The sequence below is a fragment of the Macaca nemestrina genome, chromosome 12 (assembly GCF_043159975.1).
Source record: "Macaca nemestrina isolate mMacNem1 chromosome 12, mMacNem.hap1, whole genome shotgun sequence".
Classification (NCBI taxonomy): domain Eukaryota; kingdom Metazoa; phylum Chordata; class Mammalia; order Primates; family Cercopithecidae; genus Macaca; species Macaca nemestrina.
Window position 1 is genome coordinate 29594142 of NC_092136.1, and position 14888 is coordinate 29609029.

General features: G+C 42.9%; 1 protein-coding gene and 1 pseudogene across 1 annotated transcript in view; one reads left to right on the plus strand and one right to left on the minus strand.

Moving 5' to 3' along the window:
- Positions 1-2898: 2898 nt before the first annotated feature.
- LOC105471562 (tripartite motif containing 44) overlaps positions 2899-14888 on the minus strand; it is a 197016-nt gene continuing 185026 nt past the window's right edge. The window contains exon 5 of the mRNA XM_071074879.1: positions 2899-2923. Within this exon, the coding sequence (XP_070930980.1) occupies positions 2914-2923 (10 nt within the window). The 3' untranslated portion in view covers positions 2899-2913. The remainder of the gene's footprint in view (positions 2924-14888) is intronic.
- Positions 12146-13975, plus strand: LOC105471711 (keratin, type I cytoskeletal 18 pseudogene; annotated as a pseudogene).

The following is a 14888-nucleotide window of genomic DNA, read 5'->3' on the forward strand; positions in this document are numbered from 1 at the left end:
TTCTTCTTCCATAAATTATTAAACACTGCCCTGACCTGCCTAACCTACAGGGCCACTGTGCTCAATAAAAGGTAAGGCATGTTGTAAATGTAAGGTGCTGCCAAGATTGACGGGAGTGTCAGCTGGGAGCAGGGCCTGCAATTCCCCGCAGCCACCAAACCAACTTGACCTGGACATGTTCAGGGAACTGGGCTAGTCTGGAATGAAGTAAGAACCCAAGCCTTAGCGTCACCCAGGATGGACTTCCTGACTCCTCAGTTCTGAGATATGTCACTATGTACACAGTAGGGTGGTGGTAAGTTAGCCCAGCTTTCTGAAGAGTATTTGGCATTCTCTATTAAAATCCATCAAGTGTGTACTCTTGTACCAGGGCTTATAATTCTAGGAAAGCATCCTGTGGAAATACCTGCACATGTGCATAAGAGATAAACATAGCTGTGGCCGGGCACGGTGGCTCACGCCTGTAATCCCAGCACTTTGGGAGGCCGAGGCGGGTGGATCACGAGGTCAGGAGTTCGAGACCAAGCTGGCCAAGATGGTGAAACCCTGTCTCTACCAAAAATACAAAAAGTAGCCAGGCATGGTGATGGGTGCCTGTGATCCTAGCTACTTGGGAGGCTGAGGCAGGAGAATCACTTGAACCCGGGAGGCGGAGATTGCATTGAGCCGAGATCATGCCACTGCACTCCAACCCGGCCAACAGAGTGAGACTCTGTCTCAAAAAAAAAAAAAAAAAAAGAAACAAACATAGTTGTTATTGATGATGAATGATAGCCAGCTTCTGGGTTCTTTATATGTATTAACTCATTTAATCCTACAAAAAACCCTTTGAAGTTATTATCCCCATTTCATAGATGAGAAAACTGAGGCATAGAAAGGCAAAGTAAACCACCCAGCATTATAAAGCTGGCAGATGGCCCCACTGAGATCTGAAGCTGGGAGGGCTGGCTGCAGATCATGTGTTCATCCTCTACACAGGTGCAGAAGCAAGTTTTGCAGAGCCTGTGTTTCAGACAATTTTAGAGAGCCTCTTAAAAAACCACAAAATTACGCATACAAGTTAGGCACACAATGAATATTTATTTGCAAAGAGAAAATAAACTGCAAAAGTCACACATTTTAAAAAGCTACCAAATACCATCATCACAAAATTCAGAAAAATAACAATGTTCTTATTAATTTACTGCTTCATGTGCTTTTACAATGCCTTCTTTCCTACATTTTTTGGCTGCGTACTCTTTGATTGCTTCTGATTCCTATGACAACAATTTTGAAATATCACTTTTCATAAAGAGAGTAGGAAGATAGTTCAGTCCTTCCTATGGCACAGCAAATGGAAATTTGTTCTTTATTATTGATAGTCATGATGAGAAAACAAGCCACTTCATACAGACATATACTTACTGCTTCTGGTGTTACTGCAGATTTGGCCCTACAAAGACAGAATCTTGATAAATTTTATTCTCCCGGGTTCTAGTCAAAAAAGAAAAAAACCATATGGTACATTTTTTGTTGTACATGCTGAAATATTATGTTTCCGGTAGACTTTTGTGAGAATCAAAATCCTTTTCATACCTCTGACCATTGGAACTTTCCCCAGACTAGCTTCCGGTTCTGTACATTTCAAACTAGGTCTCTTCCACTGCTGTAAAATTCTGTACCTGTTGTCCTCGGGCATGTTTTTACTGAGACATGGCCCAGGGTCCTGTAACTTTGGATCTTGACCCCTGTGAGTTGGCACGGGACAGTAGTACTATTACTGGATGTCACTCTTACGTTGTGCAGCTGGCATTCACTTACCTGAATCCTGTGACAGTAAATGAAATGGCAGCTTCCTGGAAGGGGCCTGGACAATGAGGTGCCAGAAGCATCAACTTCTTTGGCTTTGTGGATATGCTGCACAAAAGGATAAAAGAATGACGCCCATCACAGCCTGTTTTTAATGATGAAAAACTGGGTAAACCTAAATGGTCATCAGTACAGGACTGGTTAGAATATGGGATGTCCATATAACACACTCCTTTGCGAAATGAAAACATGCAAGTAAATGTCTTAGAAAAAATGGCCGGGTGCAGTGACTCACGCCTGTAATCCCAGCTGTTTGGGAGGCCAAGGTGGGCAGATCACTTGAGGTTGGGAGTTCAAGACCAGCCTGCTCAATGTGGTAAAATCCCGTCTCTACTTAAAGAAAAAAAAAAAAGCTAGGCATGGTGGCGTGTGCCTGAAATCCCAGCCACTTGGGAGGCTGAGGTAGGAGAATCACTTGAACCCAGGAGGTGGAGGTTGCAGTGAGCTGAGATCATGCCACTGCACTCCAGCCCACAACAGAGTGTGACTTCATCTCAAGAAAAAAAAGTCTTAGGAAAAAATGAAGTAAACATCTAGATTTGTACAAGGCAAGGTATCTTCTTTCCTCATGGTAAAGTAAAAACACAAGCTACAAGATAGTATAGATAGTATAATCGTGTTTGTATATTTCAAAAATTGGAAATTGGTATATTTGTAAATGCACAGACACATTTTGGCGCATAGTTAAGAAACTGAGAAGTGATTGTCTGTGGGGTGTTTGGACTGAGAATCTGGGGAAGAAAAGAGGAAGTTTTAGTTTTCACTTTTTACCAATACTGTTTGAGTTATTTGACTTTGAGTATATATTATTAACATATATACTCACTTGCAGATGACAGCACCCCAACTCAAAAGAGATTAAGGAAAAAAGGAAATGTATTATTCCTGTAACTGGCTGGGAGCATTGGGCAGTGCTGGATCCAGGTGCTCAAAAGGTGTTGTCATTATTCTGCCTTTTTAAATCTCTTGGTCATCTTTCTTCCTCTTTGGCTGAATCCTCAGGCAGGCTTTCCCTTTGCAGTAGCAAATGGTCACCAGTCACCCCAGACTTAAACTTTTATCAGCTCAGCCATCCCTGTGAAAAGAAAGAGAAATCTTTTTCCCTAAAGTTTCCACCGAAAGCTGTGGTGTTGACTCTGTTGCATCCTTTCTGGCCATACATCCATCCCTGTACCATTTATGGAGCCTGGAAAGATAAATTAGGCTGAGGGACCAGGTGAGATCATATGGTCACCCTGGACCAGAGGTAGGTTCAGTTTCATCCAAACCAGATAGGCTGAGCCATTGCCTGAGAGGGAGGAGGGATTCTAGGAAGAAAAACCGAGGTGCTATTCCCTAACGATGAGAAAATGGTCACTATCAGGCAAGAACATCTATTTGCCACATACACATTCCTTTTACAATTTTAAAGGGAGAAAGAATTTGTAAAAGACTGTGAATTGTCAGGGGAAAATCTCAGAGCAAGTCAAATATCTCAGCCTTGCTAGTAAAGCAAAATAGAAATTATTGACAACAATTGAACAAAGGATAGAGAAAATTCCTTTCTACTATCTTTTCAAAAGAATCAAAAGTTGCATTTGTTTGCTGGAATAATTATGCTGGTTGAATAATTAATAGTAAATATTGGGTTGAATTAAATAAATTATAGTATATTTGTATAATGGGGAATATACAGCCCTTAAAATGATGTAGTAGATGAATATTAATATAGAAAAATTTGCCACAATTACCTTAAGGAAAAAAATGCAGGTTGCAAAACAATATTTATAATATGATCTCACTTTTATTTTAAAAACGTGCATGTACGTATGTATAGTAGAAAAACTCGAAACTAGCCTACAATTGTTTCATCAGCAGCTTTTCTGAGTAGATATGTTATGAATGACTTTTATTTTATTCTCTTTCCATTTTTGTATTTTCCAAGTTTTCTCCAATGAATATTTATTGCCTTTTTAAATGTAATTTTAATTTTTATTAGTTATTACTTTAGAAAGTCAAACAGTCCTATAAAACATAATGAAAAGCAGTATCCTGTGTCTCTCTTCACCCTAGTTCTCATTTCCAGAGGCAAGCACGTTCAATGCTTTAGATGTTTTTTTAAGTATTTATTTCCATTTTTCTAAATAACAAGTTTATATTGCTATTCTTGATACTTCAAATTTATATTTTACATATTGACTTTCTAATAAGGAGTACGAAGACAATTATGTTACAGCACCCTTTGAATACAATTCTTTGTTCATCTTCCCAACATGGCTTAAGTCACATACCACGCCCAGCCCAATTCTTATTTTTATTCAATTTGTATTTGTTGTTTTCATGACATGGACCATGTGTTATTTACTGCTGATCCAGGTCATGTAATTACATTTCCTTTCCTGACACCTATTTCCTTTAAGGACTTTAATTTGACCCTGAAAACCCTGCCACTAAGTGAAGACCTGTTAAATGGAGGAAAAAAAACCTCATGAATATTAACAGGAGAAAGTATTAATGCATCCCAACCCAATATGCTCAACTTTCACAGATAGGAAAAAATATCAAATGAACAATAAAAACAAGCTTAAATAAATAATACACAATGAGTTGTTATAATAAAGACTTGACTTTATTCACCAAAGGAGGAGGAGTAGACTTGAGTGTGTGATGGAAGAGGGAGTCATTCTCTGGAAGGTATGTTCTTGTTGCACCATTGTATTCATCAACTTTTGGGGGTCATAGTTATCATTTGCTCAAGCTGCACTTAAAAACAATATGGACCTACACCTGTACGCTAAATAAAAGCTAAATATGAGAGTACCTCAAAACGTGGAAACAGTATGCACACCCAAAAGACTAAAGTGTTGTAGAAGGTCTTTCTTATTTGGCACTCCTTGCGTAACAAAGCACTTGGGGCTCATTTATGTGGCAAGTAACTCAAATTTGCCCAGTATGCTAGTCTATGAATGGAAATGTTGAATCAGTTAGTAGGTATGTCATTGCCTGAAACTGTAATGTCAAATTATCATGTCTTTGCAGCACATATATTTAGTGTGCTTCTGAGTAAAAATTTGTTATCCCCAAAACAAAAATAAAAGACAAATAATAGTTGTCTGAAAAGTGGAATAATTTTTCAAGATATATTATGGAGAGAAAAATTTAAGAGTCCTCATATGAGGTAATTACAGAATGTTTTATTTTTCTTATATTTAATTGTTTTTTAAAAAAATGTTTGGTGTTTGTCAAATTTCTGGTGAAATATTTGTACAGCTATAGAATGCCTCTCTACGTAACAAAACATGTCAGATAATCTACAACTTTTATTTTTTATCCCCAGAGACACTTTCTAGATATCTCTCTTCTCCTGCTCTGCTCTGGATTAGTTTTCCTTTTGAATTGCTGTACAGCTGTTTTCTTGGCCTTTTTTTTTCCATCCTCCTGAAAATTCCTGGTCTCTTCTCACCTGTACTGGATTACCTGTTGATCCCATTCCTTTTCTTCAGTTGACTCCTTCATTTTGATGGAGCATATCCTTCAGTAACTTTTTAAGAAAGGTATATGGGAGGTAATTTTTTTAAGACCCTGCATTTTCTAAAAATGTCTCTATTCTATATTCGCTTCTGACTGATAGTTTGGCAGGCTAAAGAATTCAAAGTTAGAAATAACTTTCCTTCTGAATTTTAAAAGCACTGTTCTATCATTTTCTAGTTTGATGACATTTTGATGTCTATTTTTCCCTAAGAGCTTTTATTCATTTCTGGTGACCTAAAGTTTTGGAATGACAGACTTTGATTTGAGAATTCCTACATTATGCTAGGCTCTTTGAAGTCCTCCTTAATCTAGAAACTTAGATTCCTCCATTCATTAAAGTTCTTCTATTTCTTTCTTTGATGTTTCCCCTCCTCCATTGTCTCTCTTGGTTATTTAGACTTTGGATCTCCAGACAGATCTCACTTTCTCTCATTTTCCATTTCTGTTGTAATGTTAGAGTTTCTGGGGAATGTCCTCAACTGTATCTTCTCATCCATCTGTTGCATTTTTATTTCGGCTCTCACATTTTTCATTTCTATGAGTTCGTTCTTGTTCTTCTCTTTTTATGAACTTCATTCTTATTTTATAGTTGCAATATCTTCTCTCATCATGACTACTAATCATATATATATATATGTATATATTTTTTTGAGACAGAGCCTCGCACTTTTGCCCAGGCTGGAGTGCAGTGGCGTGATCTCGGCTCACTGCAAGGTCCGCTTCCTGGGTTCATGCCATTCTCCTGCCTCAGCCTCCTGAGTATCTGGGACTACAGGTGCCAACCACCACACCCAGCTAATTTTTTGTATTTTTAGTAGAGACGGGGTTTCACCATTTTAGCAAGGATGGTCTTGATCTCCTGACCTCATGATCTACCCACCTTGGCCCCCCAAAGTGCTGGGATTACAGGTGTTAGCCACCGCACCTGGCCCATATATATGTGTGTAGAGAGAGAGAGATATATATATATTTTTTCTTTTTTTTTGAGATGAAATCTCACTCTGTTGCCCACGCTGAAGTGCACTGGGGTGATCTTGGCCCACTACAACCTCCACCTCCCAGGTTCAAGCAATTCTTCTGCCTCAGCCTCCTGAATAGCTGGGACTATAGGTGCGTGCCACCACACATGGCTAATTTTTGTATTTTTAGTACAGACAGGGTTTCACTATATTGGTCAGTATTATTTTGCCCCTGCTTTGTATTAATTGTGTCAGTTACTTCCTTCTTCCCTCCCTCCCTCCTTTCTTCCTTTCTTTTCTCGTCTCTTTCTCTCTTTCTTGTGCTCTTTATGATTGTTATTTTTAGTCTCTATCTTCCATGTCAAAATCAGTCCCTTAGTATCTGATGAACCTCTAGGAGAGAGGCTCTGAACTGCCGATTGGAGGTTCTTTGCTCGTTAGTGTGGCTTAGCAGCTGGTGAACTTCACTATAGGCTGACTGAGTGGGACCTGGCTATTTCACTTGGAAATCCTTGTTGTTCATATTTTTAAGCCAATTATCTGGGCTGATCAGAACCCTCCAGCCTGCTACCTGGGGTGGGGTGGTTTAGGTTTGGCTGTAGCTTTATGGCACGCAGGTAGGGGCACCATATTTGACAGTCCAACTTTTCACAACGTAAATCCTGTGTGTAGAAGGCCTCTTCTACCTCTCTCAGGTATACGCCACGTCTACGAGTTGACCTCACCAGAAAGTAAAGTTCCTATCTCTGCCTGGGTATAGAAGGGGTAGTTACCAGACCATAAGGATTGAGGTTGGAGGTCTGAGCATCTAGATTCTCCTTTTTAAAGGTCAGCTATGTTTAAAAGGACATCGTACATAATGTTTTGATTTAAGAGAAAATATTTTAATGGGGGAGGGCAATTATACTCCACTTAAAGCAAATCCCACCTCATTAAGACCAAATGATTCCAAGAGCGCACACATCCTAGTACTGCAAGATATCTAATTGTTCACCAAGAAAATTTCCAGTGAGCAAAAGCCATGAGCAAACTCTTAAACTCTGGAATCTAAAGAACAATAAAAATGGATGTCCCGAGGACATCATATCCCATCACCACTGAAGTTGCCTTGTATATTACCATGGCTAAAACTTCCTACCCTCAGCCATTATGTCAGCAGGCAATGAAGGCTATATGGTTGCCTTTCTTTTTTCTCTTTTTTTTTTTCGAGACAGAGTGTCACTTTGTTGCCCAAGCTGGAGTGCAGTGGCGCAATCTCGGCTCACTGCAAGCTCCACCTCCTGGGTTCAAGCGAGTCTCATGCCTCAGGCCTCTCAGGTAGCTGGGGTTACAGGTGTGTGCCACCAAGCCTAGCTGTTTTTTTTTTTTTTTTTTTTTTTAAAAAAAGAGATGGGGTTTTGCCCTATTGGCCAGGCTGGTCTCAAACTCCTTGCCTCAAGTTATCTGCCTGCCTCAGCCTCCCAGAGTGCTGGGATCATGTGTATGAGTCACAGCACCCGGCCAATGGGTGCCTTTCTGTGAATTAAAGGCATGATTAATAAACCTATTTTTTGGCCACCATTTATTTAGCACCTACTAGGTGTCAGGCCTTGGACCAGGTGCTTTTAACATGTTATTTCACACATGTATTATCACGTAAGTTGGTATGGGTTATGTCCTGCACAGTCCAAGGGCTGTCATTTATTTTATAGCCCATATCAGTGATGGCTCCCTGGAACTGTGCAGTGCACAACCTGAGCAGCAATACATGGTGACTCTGATTTAAATCCTTCTAGTAATTCTAAGGAGTCCAGATCATTCAACAGATGATGAAATCATGGGTCAGAGAGAATAAGAAACTGGTTGAACTTCTCACAGCTGTCAAGTATTGGAGCTGAGATTCTAATCCCCAAACCACCTGATTCTAAAGTTAGTGCTTTTACCAGGACTCTACTTTCACTATGGCAGAGACGGCAGATGGGGTAGGATGGAGGGCTAGGGGCTATATAATGACACGAACTGTTTCCAGCAGGTGCTGGTTCTACCCTGAAAGCTGCCTCCAGTCTAGACCTCAGCGTGCCTCGCCACATAGGAAAGTCCTCCAGAAAGCCATTGCCATTTTAAACTCTGGCTCAGTGTTGTGGCTTCTCTCAGTGACACCTGGGGCCAGGACTGGTGTTTGTTTATCTAGTGTCCTCACTCTCCTTTGCAGTCAGACCACTAGAGGTTTCTGAGCCTTGAAGGGAGGTGTCCTTTCAAGAAGGGACTTAGAAAGTACAGTCTGAGCTAGCAAGAGGGTTGGGGAAGAGGAACAGAGGGCCATGCTTGGAGCAGGTGCAGTGTCTAGCAAGGAACTTCAGTGCAACATGGCTATAAGGACATAAATCCTGCAAGCCAGGAATAGTGAAGTAGCTGCCCTACCAGAGAGCCTCACCCCTTGGGTTAGGGGTTGGGGTGGAGGAACATGTGTGCACATGTGCTCATGTGTGCACACGTGTGTGTGCATGTGTATTCATACATGTGCATGCTTGTGCAAGTGTGTCGTGTTCACAACGCTTGTGTATGTGCAGAAATACAAATATGAAACTTGGAAACACTGCCATGGGAATGAAAACCCATGAAAGTCTGCCTTCTATATGAATGGGAGGTACCTGAACATGTGCACAAGCAAACACACACACATACAGATGTTTACATATCAAGTTGTCCTTGTGCACGAGATTCATTTGCCCTGTTCCCAATCCAGGCAGATTTGGATGCTTTTTTTTTTTCTTTAAGTACTTTAAGTTCTAGGGTACATGTGCACAACGTGCAGCTTTGTTACATATGTATACATGTGCCATGTTGGTGTGCTGCACCCATTAACTCGTCATTTACATTAGGTATATCTCCTAATGCTATCCTTCCCTCCTCCCCCAACCCCATGACAGGCCCTGGTGTGTGATGTTCCCCATCCTGTGTCCAAGTGTTCTCATTGTTCAGTTCCCACCTATGAGTGAGAACATGCGGTGTTTGGTTTTCTGTCCTTGTGAAAGTTTGCTGAGAATGACGGTTTCCAGCTTCACCCATGTCCCTACAAAGGACATGGACTCATCCTTTTTTATGGCTGCATAGTATTCCATGGTGTATATGTGCCACATTTTCTTAATCCAGTATATCATTGATGGACATTTGGGTTGTTCAAGTCTTTGCTATTGTGAATGGTGCCACAATAAACATACGTGTGCATGTGTCTTTATAGCAGCATGATTTATAATCCTTTGGGATGCTTTTTATTTTTCTTTGTGTTTCTGTTGAAATGTTCTCAAGCACCTCGGAAGTAGCAACCACTTACTCTTCTTGCAATGGTAATACAACTTGTCAGTTACTTATTTCCTAGCCAGACAATGTGTTCAACCCTTTATATGCATTACCTTGTTGACATTTCCCAGGACCTTATGAAATAGATGTCATATCCAACTTTCAGATAAGAAAATTGAGACTCTGAGAGGTGAAGTCATGTACCCAGGTCTCACTGTTCATAATTGGCTGTGGACACATCTGAACCCATATCTAACCCCAAATATAGGCTCATTCTGACACATTCACGAATGCAACAAATGTTTATTGAGCATCTATTATAGGTCAGGCACTGTTCTAATTGCTGGAGATGAGGCAGTAAATGAAATAGATGAAAATCTCTGACCTCATACATGTGGCCAACAAGCATGTGAAAAAAAGCTCAGTATCAATGATCATTAGAGAAATGCAAATTATAACCACAATGACATACTACCTCACACCAGTCAGAATAGCTATTATTAAAAAGTAAAAAAATAACATGCTGGCGAGGTTGTGGGGAAAAAGGAACACTTATACACTGTCGATTCCTCAAAGAGCTAAAAGTGGAGCTACCATTCAACCCAGCAATCCCATTAGTGGGTATATACCCAAAGGAATATAAATTATTCCACTATAGAGACACATGCATGCGTATGTTCATGCAGCACGATTCACAGTATCGAATACATGGAATCAACCTAAATACCCATCAATGATAGACTGGATAAAGAAAAATAACAAAAATGTGGTACATACACATACCATGGAATACTATGCAGCCGTAAAAAAGAATGAGATCATGTCCTTTGCAGGGACATGGGTGGAGCTGGAAGCCATTATCTTCAGCAAACTAATACAGGAACAGAAAACCAAATACCTCATGTTCTCACTTATAAGTAGGAGCTAAATGATAAGAACACGTGGACACACGGGGGTAACAACACACACTGGGGCCTTTTAGAGGGCGGAGGGTTGGAGGAGGGAGAGGATCAAGACAAACAACTAATGGATACTAGGCTTAATACCTCGGTGATTAAATAATCTGTACAACAAGCCCCCATGACATAAGTTTACCTATGTAACAAACCTGCATTTGTACCCCTGAACTTAAAAAAAATGCCTGCCTTCGTGAAGCTTACATTATATAAGGGGAAACAGATCAAACAATTTAAACAGTAAAACATATCAAGTGTAAATAATAAGGCTAAGTAGGGAAAAGCAGAGCAAGGAAGAAAAGCAGCAATTTGAAGTGGCTTTGGATGTAGTGACCAGAGAGTTTCATGGAAAAGGTGACATTAAGGGAGCATGCCACAGAGTTATCTAGGAGAAAAGTATTCCAAGCAGAGGAAACAGCCAGTTCAGAGGTCCTGAGCGGGAGTGGTATCAGCGGTGTTCAAAGAATATTGAGGAAACCAGCATAGCTAGATCAAAGGCCATACGGGGGAAAGTAGTGAATATCATATACTTCCTTTAGTGATGAAATTAAAACGTGTATAACCACTGCTATACATACACTGATGTCTTACCTCTGACAAAGCACATTCACCATACTTTATATTCCTGGCATCTTTCTCTAAAGTCTATAGAGATTGGAGGCTGGGTTTTGTGCCTAGGGAAGGAGGGAGAGAACCTTTAGATTTCTGCTGATGTCCACTTGCACTGAAGAAACGTGCATGGTTAGTAGGGGGAGGGCTGCACCAATGGGAGATGAGAAAACGTTAACCCTATCATTACAATGATGTTGCCCTCAAGCAACTTAGCAGCCAGCCCAGGAGCAGCCCTGAAGGCTCCTGCAAAATTATACCCCTGCAGCCCTGCCTTTCCCCTCTTTGTTGGAGCTAAAAGGGAAACTCTGTTTAATTCTTAGGACCACATATTTAGCTAACCTGCTCTGGCCTGAGTGATATTTTACGAGGAATTAAGCTCACGGCTGATCATCTTTCACACTGAGGCGGTGGTTAATGTATCCTGGCGAGACCTCACTGTTGAGCCAGCCTCTCTGTTATTGTCAGGGCTTGGGCCTAGGCCTGGGCCTGGGCTAGAGAAATGGCCCCTGTCTTGCCTTGGTTCCAGACGCAAGCCGAGTCTGGGGTTTTGGAGATCTTAAGGAAAGCAGGGCCAACCCAAAGGAAATCAGACACAGAGAACAAAACAAATTGAATTTTTTGAGGAAATTGCTTTTTGCTTCCCATGCCTCCTTCCCTTTTATTTAATTTTTGGGATTCTGTGTGAGTTAGTTACAAACAGTCAACTCAGTATTTTCTACCTATTAATAAATATTAAATATTAAAGAATCCAATTCTGGATGGCTGGTGGATCTGGGTGGGCACAGTGCCAGCTGCTGCCGTGCCTCAGCTTCTTTTCTGGGGCTTCTTCTCCTACACTGACCGATGGTGCCTTTTGACTCCCATCTCCCTGGTCATAGGGAATCGGTCTGTCACCTAAGGACAGCCAATCCATACACTGATCACCAACACATGAAGTGGTGCTGGGCACAAGTTGATTCTAACTGGGACAAGGGTAACTATCTGAGCCATTCAGATCCCCTCACAGACCCCAAAATGTGGGGACTTGTGTGCTTGGTGGCATGAGTTAAAGCTAAAGGCACAAAGAGAGGCAGAGACAGAGGGCAGCTGAAGGCTAATGAGAGGTAAACAGGTAACTGGCCACAAGAATGTGCTGGGAATGGGTTTGGCAACTCACACCTGCAATCTCAGCACTTTGGGAGGCCGAGGCAGGAGGGTCGCTCAAGCCCAGGAGTTCAAGACCAGCCTGGGCAATGTAGGGAGAACCTGTCTCTACAAAAAATAAGGGCAAAGTCTGAGTCCTGTCCTCTCGCTCTCCTCCCCAGATGGGATGAGTTTCACCACTCGCTCCACCTTCTCCACCAACTGTCAGTCCCTGGGCTCTGTCCAGGTGCCCAGCTATGGCACCCGGCCAGTCAGCAGGGCAGCCAGCGTCTATGCCGGTGCTCTATGCAGGCGCTGGGGGCTCTGGTTCCCGGATCTCTGTGTCCCACTCCACCAGCTTCCAGGGTGGCGTGGAGTCCGGGGGCCTGGCTGCGGGGATGGTTGAGGGTCTGGCAGGAATGGGAGGCATGCAGAACAAGAAGGAGACCATGCAAAGCCTGAACGACCGCCTGGCCTCCTACCTGGACAGTGAGGAGCCTGGAGACTGAGAACGGAAACTGGAGAGCAAAATCCGGGAGCACCTGGAGAAGAAGGGACCCCAGATCAGAGACTGGAGCCATTACTTCAAGATCATCGAGGACCTAAGGGCTCAGATCTTCGCAAATACTGTGGACAATGCCCACATCGTTCTGCAGATCGACAATGCCCATCTTACTGCTGATGACTTTAGAGTCAGGTATGAGACAGAGCTGACCATGCACCAGTCTGTGGAGAGTGACATCCATAAACTCCACAAAGTCATTGATGATACCAATGTCACTCAGCTGCAAGTGGAGGCGGATTGAGGCTCTCAAGGAGGAGCTGCTTTTCATGAAGAAGAACCATGAAGAGGAAGTAAAAGGCCTGCAAGCCCAGATTGCCAGCTCTGGGTTGACTGTGGAGGTGGAAGCTCCCAAATCTCAGGACCTTGCCAGGATCATGGCAGACATTGTGGCCCAATATGATGAGCTGGCTCGGAAGAACCTACAGGAGCTAGACAAGTAGTACTCTCAGCAGATTGAGGAGAGCACCACAGTGGTCACCACACAGTCCACCGAGGTTGGAGCTGCTGAGATGACACTCACGGAGCTGAGACGTACGGTCCAGTCCTTGGAGATCGACCTGGACTCAATGAGAAATCTGAAGGCCAGATTGGAGAACAGCCTGAGGGAGGTGGAGGCCCTCTACACCCTGCAGATGGAGCAGCTCAACGGGATCGTGCTGCACCTGAAGTCAGAGCTGGCACAGACCCGGGCAGAGGGACAGCGCCAGGCCCAGGAGTACGAGGCCCAGTCGAACATCAAGGTCAAGCTGGAGGTTGAGATCTCCACCTACTGCAGCGAGGGCTTCAATCTTGGTGATGCTCTGGACGTCAGCAACTCCATGCAAACCATCCCGAAGACCACCCCCCACTGGATAGTGGATGGCAAAGTGGTGTCTGAGACCAATGACACCAAAGTTCTGAGCCTTAAGCCAGGAGAAGCAGGGTACTCTTTGGGGAGCAGGAGGCCAATAAAAAGTTCAGAGGTCAGGCTGGGTGCAATGGCTCACACGTGTAATCCCAGCACTCTGGGAGGCCGAGGTGGGCAGATCACCTCAGGTCAGCAGCCTGGCCAACATGGTGAAACCCCGTTTCTACGAAAACACGAAAATTAACTGGGCATGATGGCAGGTGCCTGTAATCCTAGCTACTTGGGAGGCTGGGGCAGAAGAATTGCTTGAACCTGAGGCAGAGATTGCAGTGAGCTGAATTCATGCCATTGCACTCCAGCCTGGGTGACAGAGCGAGACTCTGTCTCAAAAAGAAAAAGAAAAAAGTTCAGAGGTCAAAATAAATAAATAAATAAAATAAAATAAGATAAAATAGCCAGGCACAGTGGCACAAACCTGTAGTCCCAGCTACTCAGGACGCTGAGGTAGGAGGATCGCTTGAGCCTTGGAGGTTGAGGCTGCAGTGAGCTGAGATTGCCCCACGGCACTTCAGCCTGGGTGACAGAGACCGTGTCTCAAAAAATTAAAAAATGTGCTGGATCCCAGAGGACCTCTCTCTTCCCTCCACTGTTCTTTCTCTCCTTTTCTCCCCAGTTCTTTTTTGCCATCGTTTTCTCTTCCCACCTCCAAGTCTGCTTCTCTCAATGTATGACTTCATACATTTCAGAGGCAAAAGAAGAAGAGTGGGAGGGAGGTCTGGTCCCAAACTATGTAAGCTGTAGGCTTACATCACCCTAGTTGGAAATTCCAGTGGAAGAAAAGAGTTTCTCTTTCCTGGAGTCCATATATAAAATCCCGGGAAAACCCCTAATTGGTCAGTGTGGGTCACATGCCATCCTTCTCTTGGCAAGTTACTATGGCCAGGGGGATGGGTTATTTGATTATCTGGCTTAGGTCACATGTCAAGACCAGTGGCCAGGCAGGCAGCCCCCATGAATCAAATGAAATGGAGGAGTAACTCATTGCAGTAGTTACCGCTACCAGAGGGAGAGGTTAAGAGCAGTGATGGCCATATGAGACCTATGCATCAGCCGTCGACATATAGTAATCCACCCTGTTCTAGGCACGATGGGAAAGGAAGTACAGACACAGATCCTCCCCATGTTGGAAA